Source organism: Hyperoodon ampullatus (assembly GCF_949752795.1).
Source record: "Hyperoodon ampullatus genome assembly, chromosome: 7".
In the NCBI taxonomy this organism is placed as follows: Eukaryota; Metazoa; Chordata; class Mammalia; order Artiodactyla; family Ziphiidae; genus Hyperoodon; species Hyperoodon ampullatus.
This window is the reverse complement of record NC_136920.1, coordinates 47,113,481-47,140,676: the sequence shown is the minus strand read 5'-3', so window position 1 is coordinate 47,140,676 and position 27,196 is coordinate 47,113,481. Positions and strand designations below refer to the sequence as shown.

Below are 27,196 nucleotides of genomic sequence, written 5' to 3'. Positions count from 1 at the left end.
ACCAGCTTCCCAAAGTATTATTTTCTCTCTCTCTCTCTTTTTTTCTTTCTCATGTTTTTGAGTCTGTGACATCCTCTTGTGTTTGTTGGTTTGGAACAAGTCCCTCCTGGAAAAACTGTATGCCACAGACCTCAGCAAAATCAGTGTAAGGGGGGAGAATAAGGCTTAAAGATTAATGAGTCCAATCCCCTCATCTTACAGATGAAATGGTTACAAAACTGAGGGGCCAATCCAGAAATAAAACCATGGCTCCTGACTGTTTCAGTGTTGTTTCCATTGTAGCATGTTGCCTTACTCATTAAATATAAATTAGTGGTTTCCAAATAGTTTTATTTTGATTATATTTTGGAAGGCAAATTTGGCTGTCCTCTTGGACATAGTTTGGCTTAAGCAATCCAGGAGGGAAATAATTGCAGTTAGTTAAGGAACAGAGATGGAAGTTCCTGTCAAATAGAGAGCCTAGAAATGGACATGAGGACTCAAATATTCAAAACAACTGTAGGTGTTTCATTTATTTGAAGTTTGGCCCTTGAATTTATTGCAAGTACCACCTCTGCCCCACCCTTCCTTCCCAACTCTAACCCAGCACTCCGTTCCTGAGACCAAAGAAAATCTACAACTACACACACCAACTAAACAAACCCCTTCCTCCCTTGCCTTTGCAAGTCCCTCACTTTTGCCTGGGGAGAGGATGGAGAAGTGGGGAGGAGAAAGAGGGAGGAGAGGAGTGGTTATTTCTGGGCGTACCCTGCCTACCAGGCTATGAATCCTTGCCTTCAAGCTATCCAATGACTACCTTTCACTGTTTCAGGCCTATGGCATCTGGTTACAGAACTAGAAAAGACAAATTCAAGCTGATATAAAAAACAAAACTTAAATCCAGGCCTTCAAAGCAATTTATCTATATAAGAAGGGGGAGGGTCATGGTTGGCTCCCAAAGATAATGAGTCCATGATTTGTACTTATTAAATAAAAGCACTTGCCTCCTTGAGAGAAGTAGGCTTATTTCATTCAGAATCAGTGAGCAAGCTTGGCTGCTTCTCAGAACTGACAGTTTACACAGTCACCTATGGACAAATATCTTGGTTCATTCCTAGGATTGAGCCCAAGGAGATGGAGAAAAAACTGCCTATGGTGACCACTGTAGAAGAAGGTGGACAGAATGGACAAAGGAAGAAGTTAAAAGACCAGTCAGACAAAGAAGGTGTCCGAGGTAGGTCGATGATTTCTGGGTATAATCTGTCACTCTTTACTACTTATGAGCCAAGCCATACTGCTTAGCAACTCCTATGGCCAAAGTGAATAAAGTTAGTTTCATGAATAATCACTGTATTCTTCTCTCTAACAAACATCTTCTATTCCTGGAATCTTGTATCTCACCTTAACCACTTTATGACTCTCAGACTCTTAAACTGTGATCTCTTTGCTGGCTCTGCACGGCTCAAAACTCAGCTGCCTATGAGGTCCAGGCAGCTAACATAAATGCATGAACTGGGCTGGATGTCACATGATAGGGAGACATGTTAGCATAAACAATAATTTTTATGAAAAATGAAGAGAGGTAGTTTTATATCTTTGATATCTGGCTTTATAGAAGATAGTGGATTCTTATATCTGCGTCTTCATATAATCTGGTGTGATATGTTGTTTGGGTTGAAGCATGTGAAGAAAATCTTAGGACTTCAAAGACTTTTTGAAAGGGTCCTAGGGATCCCCAGGGGTTGCCAAACTACCCTTTGATAAAGTAGTCTAGCAGATTATTGATTTGTGGAATTGTGGGCCAAGTGGTAGCAAATTTTCTGATTCTTCAAGAGAAGCAGATATCCTAACATATGAAATCTATTGACTGTTAAATTTTGGCAACCAATTTACATTGAAACAAAAATATTAACTGGGCCAAACAAAATATATATCAATGGGTAAACATTGGCTTGTGAATGTTGGTTTTGTGACATGTGGCCTACAGGATTACATACAAACTTTTTTTTTTTTTTTTTTTGCGGTACGTGGGCCTCTCACTGTCGTGGCCTCTCCCGTTGCGGAGCACAGGCTCCGGACGCGCAGGGTCAGCGGCCATGGCTCATGGGCCCGGCCGCTCCGCGGCATGTGGGATCTTCCCAGACCAGGGCATGAACCCATGTCCCCTGCATCGGCAGGCAGACTCTCAACCACTGCGCCACCAGGAAAGCCCTACATACAGACTTTTAGCCTAATACTCACATGCTTTCATTCTTTAGTTTCATTTGTCACTGTTCCTTACAGACTCTTTCTTTGAGCAAAATTGTCTATTTATGCTCTTCTAACATGCCTTGCCCTTCCTCAACTTCATGCTTCTGTTCACTGTTTTTCTCCTGCCTGGAATTCCCTTCCTTTTTTTACAGTCTATCCCAATCCTACTCTCCTCTTTGTACCCTTTTCACATCTCACTTCCTCCATGAAAACTTCTCTCATCAGTGGAATCTGAAGTGGCTTCTCTCTTCTCTGAACATTAGAGATTGCACCATTTATTTGAGATTTAGACATTCTGCATCATTGTCCTGAGTTGCTATTTATATAATGTGTGTAAATCACTTAGTACTGTTGGCAGGTGGTAAGACCTCCACAAATGACAGCTCTCATGTTTTCTGTTTATATCTTATTTTTCCTCTTCAACTGTATTTATTGAAAGATCTTTAAGGGCACAGACTTGCCTCTTTGTATTTTCTAAAGTGCCCAGCCAGAGCTTTGCATGTAATAAGTATACAGCAAAAATATACATATATTTTAACGACACTAGGGCAAGGGACAATATTTTATTTATTTATTTATTTATTTTTTAATTTTTTTTTTGCGTTACGTGGGCCTCTCACTGTTGTGGCCTCTCCCATTGCGGAGCACAGGCTCTGGACGCGCAGGCTCAGCGGCCATAGCTCACGGGCCCAGCCGCTCCGCGGCATGTGGGATCTTCCCGGACCGGGACACGAACCTGTGTGCCCTGCATCGGCAGGTGGACTCTCAACCACTGCGCCACCAGGGAAGCCCGGGACAATATTTTAAAGATAAGAAAGTGTATCTTATGTGAACAATTTCCCTAGTAAAATTATGAGTTTTAAAATATCTGTGTTAAGTACAAACCGCCTACGTAGAGTTGAAAGGAAACTCACTTTCATTCATTCTACAGAGATCTTATCACCCAAGGTAATTCAATATAGACAAGCGATCTCCCCCGCCAAAGCAAGAAATGTCAGTTTCCCGCACAAATTGGAGCAGAATGGGAGTGGTGGGAAGAATATGAACGTTGAAAGGTAATGCATTGGGTATTTTCTTTTTCTTTCTTCCTCCCTCCCTCCCTCCCTCTATCCCTCTCTCCCTCTCTCTCTCTCTCTCTCTTTCTTCTTCCTTCCTTTCTTTCTTCCCTTCTCTCTCTCTCTCTCTTTCCTGCACTGGGTCTTCATTGTGGCACGTGGGTTTTTCTTTCTTGCGGTGTGTGGGCTTCTCTAGTGCTAACTGTGGCACGTGGGCTCCGGAGTGCTCGGGCTCAGTATTTGTGGCGCGTGGCCTTAGTTGCCCCATGGCATGTGGGATTTTAGTTCCCTGACCAGGGATCGAACCCATATCCCCTGCATTGGAATGTGGATTCTTAACCACTGGACCACCAGGGAAGTCCCTGGGTATTTTTTGTGTTGCACTTTACTAAGTGTGTTTTCAAGTCCTATCCTGATACAGGGAATTTTAAATAAGTGTTCATTGATTCATTCCTTCATCCACTATTCTTGATGCTACATTCTAGGTGCTGGGGATAATCAAGACGACCAGGGCTCACAATCTGTGGGAAAGCCAGAGTGATAAATTATGATCCAGTAGGATAAATGCTATGACAGAGGTGGAAACAAAATAGCACAGAGGAGGAAACATCTAACTTTCCTTGTGGTTTTGGGAAAACCTGTGTTGTTTTCTGAGTGTGTGGATATTAAGATGTGACACAGGTTCATATTTAGATCAAACTGGAAAGCATTTTTCCCAAACGTGGCTAGCACTCAATAAATGTTCTTTGAGCAAATGAATGTATTACAATTTATGATGGTCCTGTTTTCTTCTTATATCAGAAGAGTTCTATTTTCTCTCCCTTTGTGTAGGATACTTTTTAAGACCTCAGATCAGAACTTACGGTTCTGATAAGTATCTATTGAGCATCTACTATATATCTTTCACTGTGCTGTCAACTTTCAAGTTATTAATGTCACAATATATCAGCTATCATATGTGTAATTTAGGTGCTTTGTGGATTCCTAAAGTCATGTTCAAAACCCTAGGCATGCTTCTTTTGAGTAATCCCGTTATGAAAGATAATTGAGAATTAAATGTCTAGTACTTTGGAATTTAGCTCAGTCCAACAAACATTGAGCACCACTGTGTGCCAGGCACTATTTGGACACTGAAGCTATAAAGCTATGTGACATAAAAGACATATAAACCAACTTTCATAAACTTAGACTTGTAGAGAGATTGAGGCTAAAGAAATAATGCACGTGATGAAGATAACAAAAGAAAGTACAGAGGCTGCAAAGAGGAGGGAGTAATTATTAGGGATTCCTAGTAAAGGCTTCCTATAGAAGTTGACCAAACAATGTTTTTTTTTGGTTTTTGGTTTTTTCTGATTACTAAAGTAATACATCTTTATCACAGAAATTTTGGAAGAAATGAGAAAAGCAAGAGATACAAAACAATCACCCATAACCCCACTAAATACAGGAAACCTTCTGTAACGTTATGGGTGTACATCCTTCATTTCAATGCATTTATAATATGTACATATATTTATACTTGAAACATATAGATACATTTTAAACAAAACTGAGATCATATCATATGAACTTTTGCTACACAACAAAAAGTGGTGAAAATTTCCCTATGGCTTTAAATATTCTAAAACATGAACAAATGGTTGCTCATCATCTCATTGATTAAACCTTTTGTTTAGCGCATCTCCTGTGGGATACTTCGATGGTTTTTAGTTTTTTTTTTTTTTTTTTTTTTTTTTTTTTTGCGGTATGTGGGCCTCTCACTGATGTGGCCTCGCCCGTTGCGGAGCATAGGCTCTGGACACACAGGCCTAGCAGCCATGGCTCACGGGCCTATCCACTCTGTGGCATGTGGGATCTTCCCGGACCGGGACAGGAACCCGTGTCCCCTGCATCGGCAGGCGGACTCTCAACCACTGCGCCACCAGGGAAGCCCGGTTTTTAGTTTTTTATATTATGAATAATGTTGTAACAAATATAATCACAGATAATTCTCTGCACACACCTGTGTATTCTGTAGGGTAAAAACTTTGAAGTGAAATTTCAGAGATAAGGGATGAGCCTATTTTTCACGCTTTTGATACACATTACCAGTTATCCTCAGGAAGATTGTACCAAATTATCTCCCCAGTAGCAGTAATGTGAGGGACTGCTGTGTTCTCTACAGCTTTGCTTATACTGGACACTGTACCCTCCACGCACCCAGGGTAAAAGCTAAAGTCATTACTGTGGCGTCAAGGTCCTGCCTGATCTCTGACCTCTCTCCTACTTTTCGCCCACTAACTCATTTTCCTCAAGCCATACTGAACACAGGCATGCTCCCACTTCAAGGCCTTAGTGCTCATTTGCTCTGCTAGGTCCTTTTCCATCAGATATCTGATTATTATTATTGCTTTACTGCCTTCAGGTATCTGCTCAAATTTCACCTTTTTGGTGACAACTTCCCTAGACATTCTATTCATGATTTAATACCCCATTCCTCCAGCATTGCATGGCATTTATCATCACTGAACAGACTATAGAATTCACTCATTTACCTTGTTTATTGGCTGTCTACCCCCATCAGCATGTCACTTCCATGAGGACAGAGCTTTTTTTATGTGTATTTTGTTCTTTACTACCTCTCCCATGCTTAGAGCAGTACATATAGTAAACACTCAATAAATTTTTGGAGAATGAATAAATTTTACCCCAATTTCACTGAATTGGTAACTGAGACTTTGTAAGATTACCCAGCTTGTCTAATGCCAGTCAGCTTCTAATAAAGAAAGCTGGGCTTTGAACCCACTCAGGTTTATCTGGTATAAAGCCTGGGTTCTTACCCTCTATACATGTAGATGCTCTAAAGAAAACCACTGAGATATTTTTCATTTTCTTATATTTATACTTGTTTCTAAAATTATCATTAATAATTGATGATAATTGATGTCAGACTACATTAACATTAATTAATGTTACATTGTTTTTTATAGGTTACCATCTCTGGGTGGTCTGAAAAATGACAATGAAATGAAGCCTAAAATTTCTCCAGCCACTTCTTGCCAGGATCATAATAGGGCAGGACAGGTACAGTGTCTTCAAAGAAACAAAAATCAGTCAGAATTTTCCTCTGACTTCTGTTTCTCAGAGAGAATTCTGGGAATTGCTCTTTCTTTAATATATAGGTATGGCTCAGGTACTCAGGACCCATAATTGGACTGTGATAAATCTATCTACTAGTCAAAATCTACTAGTTCACAGAAATAGGGTTGGGAAATCTCCACTTTCCAGTTGCTATAAACACATCTGTTCAGGCAAGAGTTTATTAAATCCTCTGGAATATTTGTGGGGTCTTCTCTGAAAATCTCACTTGGCTAATATCTTTAATACTTCCTTTTATGAAGTGTACTTCTTGATACACCTAGCCTTTGGAGAGCTTGGGAAGGGAATGCATAGGCAAAAAGGTAAAAGGTAAAAATCAATTTGCCCTAAAACTTGGTGTTACAGGAAATGTGTTATGTATGCTTGCAACGAGCACAGCGGAATTCCCCGTTGTACTACGGTGAGGAGAGGAAGAGGAGAGAGGTGGAAGATGAGCGACTCCTACAGCAGTATCAGATGATGAAAGATCAAGAGGCTGTCTTCAAAGAGCAGGTAGATCAACACCTCGGTTAAGGAGTGTTTAACATGGGACAGGAGAACGTGATTATAAAACACCATTTAAAAAGTTCCATCGTGTGTCTGTACTGTAACATAGTGAACCATTTACTTACTTATTGCTGAACTAAAGCTTAGGTTGTGTCCAAGTTTTCACTAATAGTAAACAGTCCTGGGATGAATATCCATGCAGCTGATGTTTGTACGTGTCACTGATTCCACCCCCCCACCCCATGAAGACTGAGTTTTATTATTTATTTATTGGCCAGACCGTGCAGCTTGTGGGATCTTCGTTCCCCAACTAGGGATTGAACCCAGGCCCCTAGCAGTGAGAAGGCCAAGTCCTAACCGCTGGACCACCAGGGAATTCCCAAGACTGAGTTTTAAAGGTGGAATTCCTGGATTATATAGCTTTATTTTTTATTTCTCATAAAATATAATCCCAGTCAGGGCTTTTCCCTTCAAATTCATGGCCTATCTCAAGTAAAGACAAAATGGCACCTTTGCATTTGCTTTATCCCGATTTCTGATCTCCAATAACTGGCCTTACTGTCCTCTCCTGCATTTGTGATATCAGAGGTAACCACTCATGAAATATTCCATTCCTTCTTACGATACCTGTAGAGGTGGTGCCTGGAGCCCAAGAATGGGAAACAAAAGCCCACTTAAAAAAAAAAAATCTATGAACACATCAGAAAGTATTTACCATTGCCTCCAAAAGGCAGGTTTCTACCTTGGTTGGGTTACTTTAATACAGTAGAATTAAATTTTTAAAAGCTCTATTTCAATATGTGATTTTTTTTTTCTCACAGATGCAAAGTCTGGCTAGTAGAGAACAGAATAAAAAAAATGCTGCCTATAATCTTGGAGTTGCTGAAGCCATAAACATCCACAAGAATGAGAAACCTGAATTTCATGTAAGAGTCTTTTTGAAATTTCTAGGGCTGATACCTGCCCTCCTTGTGAGCATTTGGATCCACTCTCGGTATTGCGCCAATTTTTTAAAGTGGTAGAGGTAAAAAGAGGCTTGTGCAAGGCTGAAGCTTCCTTCCAGGGCAGGAGTGGTCCAGGATCTGCCTCCACACCATTCACATTCATAATACAGTTCCTACTAGTCATGACAGCACTTGTTAATGATAGTAATTTTCAACCAGGACCTGGGAGAGGTGGGGATAGGGATAGTATATTAAATTCCTGCCCCAGGATCAGATGATCTAAGTAGAAAACCAGCATCCCCTGGGAGCTTGCTGGAAATTCAGAATCTAGGGTGCCACCTCAGACCTCCAGAATGAGAATCTACGTTTGAACAAGATACTTAGATGATTTGTAGTTTCCTTAAAGTTTGAGAACCCCAGCTTCAGAGGGACGTGAGCCACCTGTTTTGCCATTTAATGTTTCCAATCATGATGTGCCTACCTTTATTTCTGCCTGAATCTTCCTTCTTTCACCTCACTATCTAGGCAGTGTGACACTCTGGACATACACCTAATAAAATAGATTTTCTTTATTCATCATCAAGCATTCATTGAATTCCTTTGTGCTGGCCACTCTGCTAGTGGCTAGGAATACAAAGAAGAATAACACAAGGTCCCTCTCTAAAGTCTCAGGATAGTGGGGGAAAGAGATTTAAAGAGACAAGAGTGTGATATACTAAATGCTATGATAAATCTTTGAACAGAGCAAAGAGGAAAGTCACTTAACCCAGACCAGAGATCTGAGAAGATTTCCTGGCATACAGGAGTTAGGTAAAGAAGTGAATGGAGGCAAAACCTTCCAGGCAGGGGCAATAGGGAAGGAAGAAGAGGGAGCACCATGCTTTTGAGCTTTAGGTACTCTCTCTCTCTCCTCTTAATTAGATATAAGGTCCACATTATATATTTATCACTGCCTACTTTGTATCTCCTCTTTGTTATAACCGTAGATACCTTAAAGTGAAAAAGACCAAAACAGAAGTTTTGATTCCCCTTCTAAAACTGTTTTTCTCCAAGCCTTCCCGTTTTAGCAAGTGGTATCACCAGCCAGACAGTTGCATGAACCCCATACCTAAAAGTGATCCTAGGCTAGTCCTCCTCAGTCACCCACATCCAACCATCTGCGAGCCCACTTGCCTTCACCTCCAAAAGGTATACAATATCTCTCTATGTCTCTTCATCTTCAATGTCACCACCCTAATCCAAGCCACATTAGAAGGCCCAACTTTTTTTTTTTAAATATTTATTTATTTATTTATTTTCTTGCGACAGGTGGGTTCCTTAGTTGTGGCACGTGAACTCTTAGTTGCGGCATGCATGTGGGATCTAGTTCCCCAACCAGGGGTCGAACCCAGGGCCCCTGCAATGGGAACGTGGAGTCTTAACCACTTTGCCACCAGGGAAGTCCCAGAAGGCCCAACTTTTGCACTACTTCCCTAGTCAGGCTCGCTGCTTGCCCTCCTACAATCTGTTCTCCACACAGCAGCCAAGGTGATCTTTTAAAACTGTTCACCAAAACAGATCATTCTCTGGTTTAAAGCCTCTAATGGCCTTCCACTGAATTAAAATAAAATCCAAACGCCTTACCTTGACTTATCAAGTCCTCCTGGTTCGGCCTGTCTCCCTCTTTGAGCTCACCTACTCTACTCTCCCCTTGCTCACTATGCCTCAGCCACATAGACCTTCTTTCTGCTTGTTTCCATCTAGTGTCTTTGCACTTGCTGATCCTTCTGTATAGGACACCGGTCCCCTGATATTTGCAGTGGAGGTGATTCAGTCACCTCCCTAATAAAAGTCTTCCCTAATAACCAGTTTAGCCCCATTCCCACCTGGACACTTGCTATGAGAAGGGCTTCATAGTACCTATCACCACCTTAAATTATCTGTGTGTGGTTTGCTTGTTGGCTGTCTCTTGCATCAGCACGCAGGCTCAATGAGCTTGAGGCTCTCTGTGGATCTCTGTTCTTGATCACTGGGTTCCCAGTGTCTAGCGTGGCTAGGCCCAGAGTAGGAGCTCAATTTTCCCTCTTCCACTTCCTCACAGTCCCTGCTCATGCTTCTGTACTCACTCAGAATTCCTCCTCCTTTCAGTATGCAAGTTGTAAGTACTAGCGGAGGGCCTACTCCGTGAAGTCCTTTTTCATCTCCCTCTCAGTTATGGGGCTTTGGTCAGTTCTGCTCAGATTCATCCCTGAGCGTACTCATATGATTCTGTGGGTCACTAGCTGGTCAATGTGTTGAGGTCTGGGCACACATTATAAATTAATCAAGGCTTTCTGATTGATTTTAGTCTTCTGAATGATTACACTTATTCTTTGTTGCTTTTCAGTATTCTAGAATAAATGAGTTGCTTCTCTTTCATTCTAGAAATCCTTCTTTTTTGATAAACGGCCACTCAGTCCTGAGATTAATGCTTTTAAGCAAGAGAAACATTACCAAAGTCTCCTGAAACAAATAGGTCACAGACGGGAAAAGGACATAAAGCAAAGACAAAACAGCGAGTTGATGGACCGCCTGGAACAAGTGCAGCTGACAGAGGAGTGAGTCTAGCCAGACATGCTCTGAAAAATGGATTCGGAATGTTCACATGATGCTTCTTTCCATGTGGGATTGGATCAGCGTTGGTAGTTTCATTAGCACAACTGTAACCAACTGAGCAAACTAACCCAGCTAGCAGCCAGTACCATAGCCTAATACTTCGTTAGAAACATGGAAAAGCCAGCATTATTATAACTATCATTAGAGTAATGATTGCTGTCTATAATCATTTTAATTACAGAGTATCATTTTGTATTGTTTTGTGATCACTAATCTTGGTAGATGGAGGAAGGGACTTGTCTTGAGCAGGCTTCATTCCCAGCTATTCCCAGGTAACCTCAAGGCAGAGCTGAGTTGTATTATAAGTATGAAGGGTGTCCTATGGAACCTGAGGGCAGGAATGTATGGGGGACCCAGGAAGACTGGAACCAGGAACTAAAACCCATGTAAAAAAAGCTTTCCGTCTGCTCACACCCCAGCTCCTTAGCTGACATTGTCTGTATTCCAGCTCACAGTTGGATGAATTTCAGTCTCAATTCAAAATTTTCAGGAAAGAGAATCTGATTGGTCCTGCTTGGGTTATCTGAGGCCTGGGATAGGGTCAGGGCCACAGAGTTCAAACATGCCTAAGTGGGCCATACTTCTGCTACTGAGGTCAGGAGAGCAATTAAGGAGGCTATTGTGGTGTGAGAGAAACTCCTAAAACAAATAAGAATCTAGTTTCTGTGACCAAAAAACTATTTCCATAAAATGCGTATGTTCCATTATATTCACTTTACAGATCATGTGGAGTTTGCATATAATAGATTCATTTTATAACAGGAAAGACCACTCTTCTTAAAAAGGAATCTTATGATGAGTCATTGTATTGCATGCATAGCCACTTCCTGCTTTCCTATCTAGATTTTTTTAAGCATGGGGGGAGGAGGGGTGCCTGTCTTAATGGTAGTGCATTTGGACTATGTGGTTGGTCACTTGCTTATACCTGCCCATCCATCCCTGTCCAACACATTGTCCACTAGCCTATGGATTTGAATTACTCTTTTCTTTCTTAAAATGAAAGTTCCTAGAAGGAAATATCACTTTTCATCAGGCTCTTATTCCTATTAATATTTATTAAACATGTTTTGTTGATGTTAATCTGTATTACTAAAGACTCTATAACAAACTGTGGTCCCACCTTCTCTTATTCATAACTGCCAGACTTGCTGCGCAAAGGGCCAAATATATAAAAGATAAGATGGAAGAAACACAGTGTTACAAGAGAGCTTTGGATGCACAGGTAAGGGGCCAATTATTCCTTTAAACTTTTGCAGGGTTTCAATAGCATTCTAAAAATATGTATAAATCCTGTACTGTTACGAATACTCTTATGTGTTATCCATTTGGTGGTTCTGAGGCCCTTGTTCTTTCCTCTGAGGTGCTGGATTTTACTATGCTACGGCCTTGTGCATTAAGTCTATTCCCTGGTATAATTATCATCTGCATTATGTGTGTCCCTGCTTCAGATAAAGAACAAACACCCCCAGCTGCCCATGTTTGAGCCAGACTCTTCTGGGGCTATCTTTGCTAAGGAGGAGGGTGAGCTGATGGTGGAAAATCGAAAGAGAGAACAGAATTACAGGAAGGACCAGATGGAGGCAGCTGCTAACCACAAGAGGACAGCCATGTTGAACCAGCTGGTGGACCAAAAGTGGGATTTGATGATGCTTCAGAGGACACACAAAGAGTAAGACACCCTGGATCTTTCCTCCTCCTCCTCCTCTCCTCCAGAGAAGCAATCGTGATAGTGAACACATTGAGGACTTACTATGTGAAAAATATTATTCTAAGCTTATTATGTGCTTTATCTAGTTTCATCCCCACAATTCACCCTATGAAGAAAAGTTATTAAATAAGGGCTTCCCTGGTGGTGCAGTGGTTGAGAGTCCACCTGCCGATGCAGGGGACGCGGGTTCGTGCCCCGGTCTGGGAAGATCCCACATGCCGCGGAGCGGCTGGGCCCGTAAGCCATGGCCGCTGAGCCTGCGCGTCCGGAGCTTGTGCTCCACAGCAGGAGAGGCCACAACAGTGAGAGGCCCGCGTACCACAAAAAAAAAGAAAAACAAAAAAACCCCCAAAAAACAATATGGTACTGGCATAAAAACAGACACATAGATCAATGAAACAGAATAGAGAGACCAGAAATAAACCCATGCATATATGATCAATTAACTTATGACAAACAAGTCAAGAATATACAATGAGGGGCTTGCCTGGTGGCGCAGTGGTTAAGAATCTACCTGCCAATGCAGGGGACACACGTTCGTGCCCCGGTCTGGCAGGATCCCACATGCCGTGGAGCGGCTGGGCCCGTAAGCCATGGACACTGAGCCTGCGCGTCCGGAGCCTGTGCTCCGCAACGGGAGAGGCCACAACAGTGAGAGGCCCCCCACAAAAAAGTTATTAAATTAAAAACAAACTCATTTTTAAAAGACTATTATGTATTCATGTGTATATAAACATATTTATACACATATATAATGTAAGATAAACAATAATTAATTCCAAATGCCTTATCTTTTTTCATATTCTTTTCCATTATGGTTTATTATAAGATGTTGAATATAGCTCTCTTGTTGTTTATCTATTTTCTTTATAGCAGTTTGTATCTGCTAATCCCCAACTCCTAATTTATCCCTCCCCCACCCCCTTTCCCCTTTGCTAACCATAAGTTACAAACAAACTCTCTCGGTCCTACTTCTCCCTCCACTTACCTTTCCATAGTTTTCTTTCCCTTTACAGGACAATATCTGAAAAGAGTTGTCCACCCCAGCACTGTCACCTGGAAATACGATGTGAGCCACAAATGTGCTGTCCTGCTCAAGTGGACACAAACATGAAACTGAGGCCCTTTCTCAACCTCCACTAAACCCCTTCTTCAGAGAACCGCACATGTAGTAAGCTGTGCTGATGTTTGCTTGTGCAGGGGTGCTGAAGGTGTCAGGGTAGGCAGAGGAGGACTTTATGCCATAGCAATGCACAATACCGTTAAACTCAAACATCAGACACCCACTGTTTTAAAGTACCCATTGGTTACCCCACAAATGGAGAATTGTTTAAGATCCTGACCAGCCCTCAGCCTTGTAACATCTCCTTGGCTCCTCTTGTCTTCCCATTTCCCATGTTTCCTACTCTCCCGCTTCCACCCTCTGATTGCCACAGAGAACTACAGTTTCTTCTTTGTAGATGTTCAGCAATTTTCAGATACTTGATCAAAGTTCTCAGGAGTTCCAAGAGGGCTTCTCTTCAAAGGAATCTCCTCTTTTATTTTTTTATTTATTTTATTTTTTTGCGGTACGCGGGTCTCTCACTGTTGTGGCCTCTCCCGTTGCGGAGCACAGGCTCCGGACACGCAGGCTCAACGGCCATGGCTCATGGGCCCAGCCGCTCCGTGGCATGTGGGATCTTCCCGGACCAGGGCACGAACCCGTGTCCCCTGCATCGGCAGGCGGACCCTCAACCACTGCGCCACCAGGGAAGCCCAGGAATCTCCTCTTTTAAAAAGGCAGTTGTACTTACGAAAAGAAAAAAAGTTATTATATTAAAATTTTATAAATGGTCAGTGGGATGGTGCAAAGATCTGTTATGTTCTATAGCAAGTAGGTTCAGACAGGAATATATGAGTAGAATAATTGGGTGAAGGTGGGAGGATATTGTGATAAGGGTGGGGTTGGATTGGGGTAGAGAGGTGAGAGTAGTTAAAAGCATGGCTTTTGGAGTCAAATCAGATGGCGGACTGAGTCTTGCATCAGCCCAGGGCAATGTATACTTGTATGTCTGTACTCTTTGCTAAAATACTGAAATATTTCCATACTTCTTGATTAACAGCTGTTGCCCCAAGCCCCACAAGTGCACCCCTGCTGCCCAGGCTGCTCCTGCCTCTCCCTGGGATCCCCCATCCCACCTCTCCATGATCTTTCACCGAATGGATGAATACCTGGGGTCTCCAAGACCACTTCCGGTCTCCATTCTGATTGATTGATATGCGGTTCTGCCATTTTACTAGTTGTGTGGGATTGGGTAGGTTACAGCCCCCTGAGGGCATTGGTTTCCTTATCAGTTATTAGGGAGAATACTAATATCTACCTCCAAGGTGGTTAAGGGTCAAATGAAGAAGTTCTTTTAAGGAGCTTGTTTCATAGCAAGCAGCTGCCCCTTGCCCCGCAGTGGCTCTGCCTTTCCGTGCATGCTGCCATAGCCAGATCTGGGACCCTTTGCATGTGTTGCGGAGATTATTGCAGTTTCCTCTTCTGCTCCTTAGCTTCGCTGGCTGTTCTCCTGAACATGGAGTTAGGAGGGTTTAAACTCTGTCACTTCCAGACTGTGTGACCTGGACCATATCACACATGGGGTCTTTGAGCTCTCTTTTCCTCATATGAAAAATAAGGATATCACACCCGCCCTGCCTATCCTCACTATGATGATTAAATGAAATTATGTATGTGAGAGCATTTCTGGAAACTTCAGAGCTCTGATCAAATACAAACTATGGTCGTTATCTGGTTATCTCTTTTGTTGGAGCTCTGGTCGTAAACCCCCGTTTTAATATGGATTAGATCCTTGTCTTTTGTTTCTATATCCTTTACTGATTATTCCATATTCTCTTCTCTTTTCTTTTCCAACTTCCCCATCCTCGGTCCATCTCAAGATGTGATCTTAGGTCTTCCTGTGGCAACTAGAAGTTCACTTTCTTTCAGAGGGAATGACTTAGTCTGTGTGATCCAAGCAGGCCTGTGGAAGTATTTTTACTTGTTTTATTTACTTTTTTTGCTTTAAACTTTTCTGCTTTTGTTTAAAAAAATATAACAATTCATGCTCATTAAGTGAGTTAGTGGAGAGATTAAAAAAAAAAGGCTAATAATCTCCCCTACCAAGTAGTCAGTGTTAAGTTTAGCCTTCTACATTTTTTCCTGTTCTTTATAAATATATTCAAACAATATACACATATATATTTTTCCTTCCATTTTTGTAAATGAAAATGAGGCCTGTAAGATCTTACATATTACTCTGCAACCCAACCTTTCTTTAACCTAATAATGTGTCATTAATTTGTATTTAGGTCAGTACCTATATATGAAATTCATTTTTCTTTAATAACAGCATACTATCTATAATATGGATTATATAGTTTAACTTTTGCACCATTGATGAACAATCACTTTCTTTCCAGGTATTTTGCTATTACAACAATTCTGCATTAAGCATTTTTCTTATTTTTCCTTATACTGGTTGTTTTGTTTCTACTGGATAAATTCCTAAAAGTGGGGTTGCTGGATCAAGTGTATGGCACATTTTAAATACTACCAGATACTGACACTTTGCTTTCTAAAAAGGTACAGCAATTTGCTTCCACCAGCAGTCTTGGGAGAATCCTAGTTACTTCCCCTCTAATCTTACTTCATGTTCTTACTTTCTAGGCATTTAAAGTTAAACTGACTTTTAAACCTATCCTTTAAAGAATTGTATAACAATGGCCAAAAAGCATATGAAAGGATGCTCAACATCAGTAATCACTGGGGAAATACAAATCAAAACCACTAGGAGGTAGCTGCTCATTAACAAATGGTTTCCATGCTCTGTGAGAGTGTGGGGGTGACCCTTATTCAACTGTCAGCTGTCCTCGATTGCACTGTTGGAACTAGAGGTCATTTAACATTTAACTCTATGTGTGCCTCTCCAAGATAAGAGGTATTCCATGTTTTATTGAACATTTACTTATGTGAACCTGTGACTCAGGGATTCCCTACTCCAGTGAATAAAGGTGGCAAGGTAGGAATGTGAGATTTAAAATACGGCTGTGCTTTATATTACACAATTTAATAATTTAATTCCAATAATATAGAATGCTGGAATGCCAACTCTATGGAAGTCCGAATGGAGTAAGCAGTCAGCAAATTGTTCATGTTTTCCCCTGCAAAACACCTATGTAGATGTAAGAAAATGTCTTTCACTATTTAGGATATATATATATCAGTGTGACATACATGGATAAGATGGCTATCTTTTTCTTCTGTGTTTTTTTCCGAAAAGAAAACATTTATACATTTGCAGAATAGTGTAATAAGATTTCGTAAATGCAAAGATAAAATGTGTTATCATTTATCTTGGATTATAATATCTGTGGTTTAATTGCCTTGTGAAATGTCCAAAACAAGAACAATTATATATTTTTCTTACACCACATACACCATGAAACATTTAACAAGTACTTCTTTTAGACCATTCAAAAGATTAGGAAGGAAGAAAATTGTCTATTCAGTATTAGATAAAACCATTAAGATGTGAATATATATGATGTAAAGAGGAAAGATAAAGGAAACTAGAACTGGCAAGGAAAGAGAGAGAGAGAGAGAGAGAGAGAGAGAGAAAGGAAGGGAGAGAGAGAGAGAGGGAGACTACCTCACAGGTGTTAGGATGGCGATTATAAAAAAAAAAAAAAACAGAAAATAGTAAGCATTGGAAAGGATGCGGAGAAATAGGAGCCCTGTATGCTGTTGGTGGGAATGTAAATTGGTATAACCACTATGGAAAACAGTGGTGGTTCCTCAAAACATTAAAAGTGGAATTACCATGTGATTCAATAATTCCACTTCTGGGTATATATCCAAAAGATTTGAAAGCATGATCTTTCAGAGGTATTTGCACACTTATGTTCATAGCAGCGTAATTCATGATAGTTAAGAAATAGCAGCAACTCAAATGTCCAACCACAGATGAAAGGATAACCAAGATGCAGTATACACACACAATGGAATATTACTCAGCCTTAAAAAGAAAGTTCTGACACATGCTACAATGTGGATGAACCTTGAGGACATTGTTAAGTGAAATAAGCCTGCCACAAAAAGAAGACAAACACTGTATGACTCTGTTTATAGAAGGTAATTAGAGTAGTCTAATTCATGGAAACAAAGTAGAATGGTAGTTGACAGGGGTTGGGGGAGGGAGAAATAGGGAGTTGTTGTTTAATGGGTTTAGAGTTTCAGTTTTGCAAGGTGAAAAGAGTTCTAGATATTGATTGCACAACAGTGGGAATATAGTTAACACTATATATCTGCATGTTTAGAAATGGTTAAGATAGTCAATATTATGTTATGCGTTTGTTTTTTTCTTTTAATTTAATTTATTTATTTTTGGCTGCATTGAGTCTTTTGCTGCGCACGGGCTTTCTCTAGTTGCTGTGAGCGGGAGCTGCTCTTCATGGCGGCGTGTGGGCTTCTCATTGCGGTGGCTTCTCTTGTTGCGGAGCACGGGCTCTAGGTGCCTGGGCTTCAGTAGTTGTGGCATGCGGGCTCAGTAGTTTTGGCTCACAGGCTCTAGAAAGTAGGCTCAGTAGTTGTGGCGCACGGGCTTAGTTGCTCCACGGCATGTGGGATCTTCCTGGACCAGGGCTCGACCCTGTGTCCCCTGCATTGGCGGACAATTCTTAACCACTGCACCACCAGGGAAGCCCCTATGCATTTTTTTAAACTACAATTAAACAAAACCGTGAAAAGATAAAAAAGGTTATGAAAAAATATATATAATAGGTACCGTTCCGTCATTTAACTCCCATTGTGTGATAGGCATTGGCGCTTTCTGTATATTATCCTACTTAATCCTTATAATGACCGCACAATAGCTATTGAATCAAAGCTTGTTAGAGGATAATGGGGCCATGCTATTTTAGAATAAGTGAACCAGCACAGAGCACATTACAGTATTTTATCGGCGGGTCCTGACACCTAGTGGCGGTTGGTAACACAAGACCCTTCAGCGTAGGCAGGCTAAATCAAGGGTCACATTTAGTGAAGTCCCTTCCAGAATTTAATGAGAACTGACTGTAACAGAGTTTCAGTTTGGCAAGAAATAGACACATTTATATTGAACCAGGTCTAAGGTGATTCACACAGCAGTGACTACATGTTTAGAGACCAGTAATAGAAACACTTAACATTGGGAATGCTAGAACACTGTGCTTGAAGAGAGATATTATACTGCAGTCATTTCTTTGATGATGTGACCTTCACCAAACACGTTTTTTTTTTTTTTTACCCTTCTTCACAATGTTAGATATTTTCTCGATTTCATTTTCTTTTGCTTAGTCATTTCTGTTTCTTTCCCTCTTTCTAACCATTCATTCATACACCTACTTTGTCTTGTAAAACATCTGGCAGAACTGGTGGGCGGACTACTGACAGCTGAGAGGCTCGACTAAAAGGAAGGAAACAAAGTATAGGAAATCCATTTGAGATGAATCTTCAGATCAGTTAAATTAGCCTCAAAGGAAATTGATGGCTTTAAAGGCTGAATGTGTTAATTGGAAAAAGGTTTTAATCCTGCTAATTTAAACCAGGATTGAAGATGAAAGGTCCTAGACCCACAAATTATTTGTTAGGAGTTTCACTATGTTTTTACAGTGTTCATGCCCCTTAGTCTATTTCAAAGAGTGGCAACAAAACCAGAAGGTTTTCTGTTTAACTTAGCATGAAAGGAATGGGGCTCCTAAGGTTGGTGCACGCCCTTCCCAGTATTATGAATGGAATCTCAGACTCTTCTGTTCTCTCTAGGCACTTGGCAGAAAGAAAGGCTGAGCAAGAGCGAGTGACCAGAATCTACCAAAACTTACAGGATGACTGGGAAAGGAGTGCTGCCATGAAGAAGCAGCGGGACCTGGAGGAGAAGGCTTTCGAGCGGTAGTAGCTGATTGCACCTGAAGTTTCATTCGCAGAGAAAATCCCCTCTGCATCTTGTTAATTTCCTCTAATCCTGGGATGGCAGATAGGTTTTAAGTGTCAGCTTCAGTTTATTAGGAGTGGCTGCCTAGAGACCTTTGTGAGAAAAGAATTCTGGGTTCAGTGGGAAATACTGCTATGGTATGTTAGAAATGTCTGTTGTGGACATGGGATGGAGAATGCTGTGTTGCATGTTATATATTTGCCATCTCTGCCCTAATCTTTGCCTCTGTGTAGTAGCTTTATTTTCGCTTTGTGGAGGCTAGGGAGGCCTGGGGGTGTGGGGGGAGGAGGGTGGGAATTCTCTTTGGAGATAATTAGTTGGAAATAGGAAGAAAGTGTTTCTGTCTGAACACATCTAAGGCTTATGGGATGCTCTCGTAAGAGCAGAGTCAAGGGGTTGTAGGTAAGATTGGCAATTGGAAAAGTGAGATGCCCAACCAAGAACGTCTTCCTGAAATGTATTGTATCCATGTTCATTTTCCCCAGCTATCTATTTACAATCTAGAGTTGGGGAATCCAGATGTTTTGGAGAATTAACACTAACTTTGGAGAGGCAGCTAATCTTTTTGCCTTACTTTTCTTATTTCTAAGATGGGGAAAGTAAACATTTGCCTGGCTTGGCTAACACAGGAGTTTGGGGGATCAAATAAAGAGTTGGAAAATTATTACACTTTAAAAAATTAAAATACTTTACAAATGGAAGGTATGATTTCATAGAAGGTTGAAAACTTGAAGAAACAAAGTCTAGGCGATCAAATGTTATTAAAACCTGAATATACCAAAATAATATTTAATATGCCAATTATCAATGAATTTTTATCATAGAAAAAATTGTTATAGTGGATCTTGATCTGAAGCTCTCCTTTTCCTTTTAGATTTTAAGGCATTTCTCGCCTGTCTTTCTAATGGGTAGAACCCATATTTTGTGACAATGAAAGTATGACAGATGATGTGGAAAATAAGTTCCAAAGGAGAAGTGAGGTTGTTTGGCCTAGGGAAGAGGAAGGGAAAGGGGATTTGGGTATTTCAGGCCATTTTCTCAATGTTGTGGGAAAGAAGGTAGAAGGCAATGAGATTCGTGTCAGGGAGGGAGATTTTAGTTGGATTTTGGAAGAAGGCTTGGCTAACATGGTGATAAAGGGTAGAGGAGACATGACATAACCTTGAGTGGCAGGATAGCCCAGCTGTTCCACGGACACGGCAGACCAGACCTCTCACCTGAAGACCTAGGCCAAGTTGTAGGCAGGGACTCAAGTGGACAGCACGTAGGAAGGAGGAATTGGTTGGCATTAAAAAGAAAACAGCAGAAGCAAAAACAAGGTTCACATGTATGCAGTTAGCTCATGATACTCGGTCCCATCGCCAAGGCAAGCCAGGTAGGTCTTCCCCTGCCCACTGCCAAGGTTGTCCTTTTTCTTTCTTTCTTTTGATTTTTTGAATTTTATTTTATTTTTATTTTCTTTATACAGCAGGTTCTTATTAGTTATCTATTTTATACATATTAGTGTATATATGTCAATCCCAATCTCCCAAGATCGTCCTTTTCCCTTTGAAGGCTGTCATTGATGCTTCTTTTTACAGAATCCCACTGTGTAGAAATTTTGGTAACACAGGGGAACACATCAGGGATTGTGCACATCCTGCACAATCAAGAAAAACTGTTGAAGTGGAAAACCAGTCACTGTCATCCCTTCATCTCTGCTTCTAGCTGCTTTCATCCTCTTTTTCCACGTCTTCACTTCCTCTCCTGCCCTTAACTCTCCAGAGGCCTCTGGCCCCCTGGGACTTTCCATTGAAGTCTACGCTTCATTGTCTGCTGGGGTGTTAACTTAACCAGCAGCTTAATGGCTTGATCTCCCTCTCAAATGCTGTCTCCCGGGAAGCCTGACAGGTAAAGGCGCATCCATGGGACAAAGCTGCAAATACTGAGGCTTTGGAGTCACCATCCCATTCACGCTGGCTGAGTGACCTTGGGCAAGTCCTGTGTTCTCTGGGGGTTTATGTGGGTGTTGAGGGGAGGGCTAGGGTCAGACTGTTGTGAAGGCACCACGCAGAGCCTTTTATTCACTAGGGAAGGAGGAGAAGCAGGAGATGCCCGGCCTGGGGCGAGCAGCAGGTAGCAGCGTAGAGGGGAGAGACTGCAGGTGGGAAGTCACAGGTGGGCCGTAAGCTCCTGGAGGGCAGGGACCAGGTGTGACTTTTCTTTTGTATCCCTTCCATTGCACCGGCTTCCAGGCGAGGCGCCCAGTAAGGACTCGGGGACGCCGGCGAATGACCCCTTTTTGTGCCTCTCCACAGGGCCTCCAACAAGCTCTTCCTCCTGGACCAGTGTGAGAAGTATCAGCGGTGCAGGCAGTGCCAGAGGCGACCCTCCAACGTGGGCAAGAGCAACCTGTTTCCCCTGAACAAGTACGTGCATGGCTCCCTGCTGTTGGTATAAAACCCAACATCTGGGCCTGCTTTTTCAAACGTGCAGGGGTGATGGTGAAACTACATATTTGTACTTTAGAGAAGAAAAAATTACTGTGCCATTTTGGTGCTTTCAGGGGTAGAGGGCATTCCTATAGACAGGTTCTCCCCACCTGTCCTCCTCCCATCCTGCCCCAGACAACTCTGCCTCAGTCAGGCCTGGGAGGCGCACCCAGCTTCATTCTGGCTGAGGGGGTGTTGCTGACCCAGCCCTGCCACTCCCTCTGTGACTTTGTCTAAGAAACTTCATCTTTTCCTCACCTATAATGAACTGTCATAATAAATACTTTCTATGTGTTTGGGCATAACGATTCATAGTGGTGAATTTTTTTTTTTTTTTTTTTTTGCGGTACGCGGGCCTCTCACTGTTGTGGCCTCTCCCATTGTGGAGCGCAGGCTCTGGACGCGCAGGCTCAGCGGCCATGGCTCACGGGCCCAGCCGCTCCGCGGCGTGTGGGATCTTCCCAGACCGGGGCACGAACCCGTGTCCCCTGCATCGGCAGGTGGACTCTCAACCACTGCGCCACCAGGGAAGCCCCATAGTGGTGAATTTTACCACCCCTCCCCCAGCCCTCGGGGATGTGTGACCCTCCCAAAGGTAGGTTAGGCCATTTGCCTTCAGTGGCCAGTGCAATGGTTCTTGAATTTTCTAGCTGATAACGCACCCGGGGCTTGTTGGGACCTCAGTGGGTATTTTTCCCTTGGTGATCTTCCGGCCAACCATTCCACCATCCAGGCATTTCTGCACCACGATCGATTGTAGGTTTGTTGTGTCCTGTGAGGGGAGCCTGGCTGCCTTGCCAGGGTCCATCTTCTTCTCTCATTGCTTCCCTTGCATCCATTCTTAAGCTGTATGTGCGGTGGAAGAGAAATAGCTTCCTGTTGAGGGACTGGTTTTCAGTTCAGGTGTATGTGTTCTCAACCACAACTTGCTCCATTTGCCTTCACCCTTTGTCTTTCCTCTCCCTGCCCTGTCCTACCATGGAACATTTCTCCATGTGTTTAAATCTTTAGTTTCTATCATCAATGATTTGCAGTTTTCATTGTACAAGACTTGCACCTCTTGAATTGCTTGAGTATTTTTTCTTTTTGATGCTATTGTGAATGGAATGTTTTCTTAATTTTATTTCTAGATTGTTTGCTGCTAGTCTATAGAAATACAATTGATTTTTGTATATTGACCTTGCTTTCTATGACCTTTCTAAACTCATTTGTTAGGAGAGAGAGAAAGAGAGATAGGGAGGGAGGGTGAGAGCGAGAGCAATGCAAGTGCTATTCTATTCTTTGGCATTTTCTGCTTACAGGATTATGTCATCTGTGAATAAAGGCAGTTTTACTTCCCCCCCCACCCAGGTCTGGATGCCTTTACTTTTCTTTCTTTATTGAACTGGCTAGACCCTCCATGTTGACCAGGAGTGGTGAAAACAACTTCCAGATCTTAGGGAGAAAGCATTCATTCTTTCACCATTAAGTATGTTAGCTGTTGGTTCTTCATCAGGTTAAGGACATTCTCTTCTATTCTTAGTTTGTTGAAAGTTTTATTTCAAATGGGTGTTGGGTATTTTAAAATGCTTTTCCCACATCCATTGACATGTTTCTGTGGTTTGTGTCCTTCATTCTAGTAATATCATGTACTATGTTGGTCAATTTTTAAATGTTGAAACAACCTTGCATTCCTGGGATAAATTCCACTTGTTCATTGTGTTTAATTCTTTTATATTGATGGATTTGGCTCGCTAATATTTTGTTTTGAATTTTGCATCTATATTCATGAAGGACATTGGTCTATAGTTTTCTTGTGTTGTTTTTTTAATCTGGTTTTGATATCAGGGTAATACCAGTATCATGGAATGATTTTGGAAGTGTTCCCTCCTCTATTTTCTGAAAGAGTTTGTGAAGGATTGGTATTATTTATACTTTAACTATTTGATAAAATTCACCCATGAAGAATTCTGGGCCTGGGCTTTTCTTGGTGGGAAGATTTTTAATTACTAATTCAATTTCTTTATTTGTTATAGGTCTATTGAATTCTACTCTAATCTTTGCTTACTTTGAATTTTGTTTGCTTTTCCTTTTCTAGTTTCTTTTTTTTTGAATTTTATTATTTTTTTATACAGCAGGCTCTTATTAGTTATCTATTTCATACATATTAGTGTATATATGTCAATCCCAAGCTCCCAATTCATCCCACCACCCCACCCCCTGCTTTCCCCCCTTGGTGTCCATACGTTCGTTCTCTACATCTGTGTCTCTATTTCTGCCTTGCAAACCAGTTTATCTGTACCATTTTTCTAGATTCCACATATATGCATTAATATACAATATTTGTTTTGCTCTTTCTGACTTACTTCACTCTGTATGACAGTCTCTGCATCCATCCACATCTCTACAAATGACCCAGTTTCGTTCCTTTTTTATGGCTGAGTAATATTCCATTGTATATATGTACCACATCTTCTTTATCCATTCATCAGTCAATGGGCATTTAGGTTGCTTCCATGACCTGGCTGTTGTAAATAGTGCTGCAGTGAACATTGGAGTGCATGTGTCTTTTTGAATTATGGTTTTTCTCTGGGTGTATGCCCAGTAGTGGGATTGCTGGGTCATATGGTAATTCTATTTTTAGTTTTCTTTACTAGTTTCTTAAAGAGAAAGTTTATGTTATTGCTTTGAGACCTTTTATTCTTTTCTCCCCCCAGATATTGGCATTTAAAGCTATAAAATTTCCCTCTAAGCACTACTTTAGCTACAACTCATTAATTTTGATTTTCCTTTATTCAGCTCAACATATATAATTTATCTTGTGATTTCTTCTTTGAACCGTGACTTACTTAGAAATATATTGTTTAATTTCCAAAGAATTGGAAATTTCCCATTTTCTTTTTTACTGTTGTTGATTTCTAATTTAATTATTAACTCTGTCCAAGAAGACTTCCTGGAGCCAAGTGCATCTGAACTCCAATGATGAATGATGTCTCCAGGCAGAAAGCTGGGGTGAACGGAAATTTAATTGGGAAAGAGCAGAGAAGCAGAAGGAAGGGCTCTCCAGGTAGAGACCAAGCACGCGTAAGGGCCTGTGTAAGTGCCAGCAAGATGTTCACTGAGCTTCAAACAAAGGAAATGTAATTTTTATCTTCTTTCTTTTTGTCTTTGTCAGTATAGCTAAAGCTTGTTAATTCAGTTGATCTCATCAACCTGTTATGGTTTCATTAATTTTCTCTACTATTTTTCTTTTCTGTTACATTGAGTATACAGGAGGTATAGTTGGGGTACAGAGGAAGTTGTGGGACAGGACGTAGAAAAGATCATGTAAAAGGCACCCTGGTGTTCAGATTCCAGCTTCACTCTTCAAGCCCTCTTCTGAAGAGTTTCTCATTATCCGTGAGTCCACGGATTTACAGAACAGGGATGCTTCCTCAGGATATTCTTGGCTGAGCACCAGCACCAAGGAAGCAGATGTTGGAAGAGTAAGACCTAGGCAAGGGGTGACTGATGTCTCTGCTAATTACTCTTCTAGGATCCCATTCATCCACCTAGCCTGTCACGGAGGTCGTCGTATAGGACCTATTCACTGTGGGCAGTGCAGAACCTGAGGCGGAGCTGGCAGCAGGGGTGGGCAGTGGTAGGTCTCTGGGCATGCATTGTTGCTTCCTGTGTTATACAATGAAATTAGAGGCTGGATGCTGCCATGCCAACAGATGTTAGCAATTTAACAGGGTCTTTGGTTGTGAGGGCTGCAGGCTCGTCTCCCCGCTCCCCAGCCCCATGGTGTGGGCTCGCTGGACATGAGGGAGGTGAAGGCTACGACTGAACTTGGTCTAAGAAACACTCAGGACAGACTGACATCATTCTGTAAGAAAACTGCTCCAGTTTGCTAAATTACTTCAGAGAGTGAAGGGTGTAAGAGAGAGAATGTTCTAGAGCCAGGAACATGAAGTCACGTCTTCCCTAGAACTCCCCAGGGTGCTCTTCCCCTCACAGCCTCTCTTTCTCTTTCCTCTGGGCTTGCTGACACTCTCCACCCACACTTCTCTGGTTTTCCTTTTAGTAATGACCACAAAGGAATGCCTAACACTCAACAGCCCACAGGGCAGCGACCCTTTCTGGCTTGTGAGTTGCCTCCAGCCACTCAGCCCCCATGCCCATCTGAGTCTTAAAGGGTGTGTATTCCTCCAACAGGGACTGAACTCCCTGATGGGTGGGCCATGCTTTCTGGCCAGTGGCTGCCCTTACATTCCTCATTTCTCCATTAACCTTACCCATCCTTCACTCTTGGACTCACTGCAAACACTGCCCCCCAAGAAGCCTTCTTTTATGTCCTCATAGGAAGTATCCTCTCCCTTCTCTGAGTACCCTTGACCTTTTCCTGCAGTTCTTCCATGGACTTACTACTTTCTCCCTTGTGGCAAAATGAATTGTGTGCATATCTCATCTCCTCGACTAGACCCCGGACCCTGTAAAGGCAGAGTTCCAGGCAGGACCCTAGATTTCCACAAAGTCTAGCCAATAGTTGGCAATTCACAGATGAAGAAATTCTTGGGAAGGAAGCCTGAGGAGGGTTACAGAAAAGTGAACTCAAGGCCTTCAGGGACAAGGCTCTCATTCACCATATGCCTGGGCATCTCCCCTCACACCAGAAAGTTCAAAGGAAAAACACAATGACAAGGATGGCCATTTTGGAACCCGTTTATATTGTCAGTGTTACTCTCGGCTTCGTTCAGCCCCACACCAGCCTCTGAGATTGCGTCAGACATTCTGAACATTCATGGCTTCCTTGGGCCAAGTGTAGCTGTCCAGCGTAAAGGAGTCATAGTCTGGAGTATAGACCAGGGATCTTACAAAAGCCTCCTTGTCCTTGGGCTCTGGGTAGTAGGAGGCCAGGTTGTGTTTGTAGGCGAAGTCGAGGACCTAGGGAAAAACACGTTTGACTGAGGAACTGGATCTAAGGAGGAACCTGTCTAAAGGCCCTTGCTTGGGAGCTTGTGGAAGGGGAAATCACCCTGAAGCAGCAGATGTGTTCCTCTCATGAGTTGAGGCCCAGGAAGCCACTGGAGAGGAAGGATCTTGAGCTTTCTGCCTAGTAAGGAAGCTGTGACACCATGGAATAGACACTGGGCCAGGGTCAAGAGGCCTCAAAGTCTGCCTCTGCTTCCAACTGCCTGTGGGTCCTCAGCAGTGACATCATCTTTGCTGAGCCTCAGTTTCCTTATCTGTAAAGTGGGGGTCATGAGAGCTTTCTCTGGCATGGTGTGAGGATAAAATTAGGTAGCTGGTATAAGTGTTCAGTATCTGATACTTTTTCTGTCTTAAACGTGGCTTGAATTGGACATTGTTCTCTGGGTATTAGATTCGGCTTCAGAAGAGGATGAATCTAAATATCCCCAAAAGGAAGGAACTGGACAGGGTGGACGTGGACTATAAGCTGCACTATTGGTCTTGAGGGCTGATTCTGGATCCTGCACTGGACAGCTCATGGGGAGTGCATGCTGTTGTGCAATGCGTTTTCTGAAATTATTCTTCAAACTTATAGAAAATGTAAAAT

The 27,196-nt window shown here is 42.0% G+C and overlaps 2 protein-coding genes across 2 annotated transcripts in view; one reads left to right on the top strand and one right to left on the bottom strand.

Annotated features, from left to right (window-relative positions):
• Positions 1 to 21,625, top strand: part of CCDC81 (coiled-coil domain containing 81) — a gene marked incomplete at both ends in the record, with an annotated part of 35,308 nt that extends 13,683 nt beyond the window's left edge. The window contains 10 exons of the mRNA XM_079707598.1: positions 1,098 to 1,213; positions 3,161 to 3,284; positions 6,254 to 6,347; positions 6,768 to 6,914; positions 7,730 to 7,834; positions 10,256 to 10,428; positions 11,630 to 11,708; positions 11,935 to 12,155; positions 19,018 to 19,143; positions 21,484 to 21,625. Coding sequence (XP_079563724.1) covers positions 1,098 to 1,213; positions 3,161 to 3,284; positions 6,254 to 6,347; positions 6,768 to 6,914; positions 7,730 to 7,834; positions 10,256 to 10,428; positions 11,630 to 11,708; positions 11,935 to 12,155; positions 19,018 to 19,143; positions 21,484 to 21,625 — 1,327 coding nt within the window. The remainder of the gene's footprint in view (positions 1 to 1,097; positions 1,214 to 3,160; positions 3,285 to 6,253; positions 6,348 to 6,767; positions 6,915 to 7,729; positions 7,835 to 10,255; positions 10,429 to 11,629; positions 11,709 to 11,934; positions 12,156 to 19,017; positions 19,144 to 21,483) is intronic.
• A 4,701-nt stretch (positions 21,626 to 26,326) lies between these two features.
• ME3 (malic enzyme 3) overlaps positions 26,327 to 27,196 on the bottom strand; it is a 205,144-nt gene continuing 204,274 nt past the window's right edge. Inside the window, exon 15 of the mRNA XM_079707567.1 lies at positions 26,327 to 26,562. Within this exon, the coding sequence (XP_079563693.1) occupies positions 26,401 to 26,562 (162 nt within the window). The 3' untranslated portion in view covers positions 26,327 to 26,400. The remainder of the gene's footprint in view (positions 26,563 to 27,196) is intronic.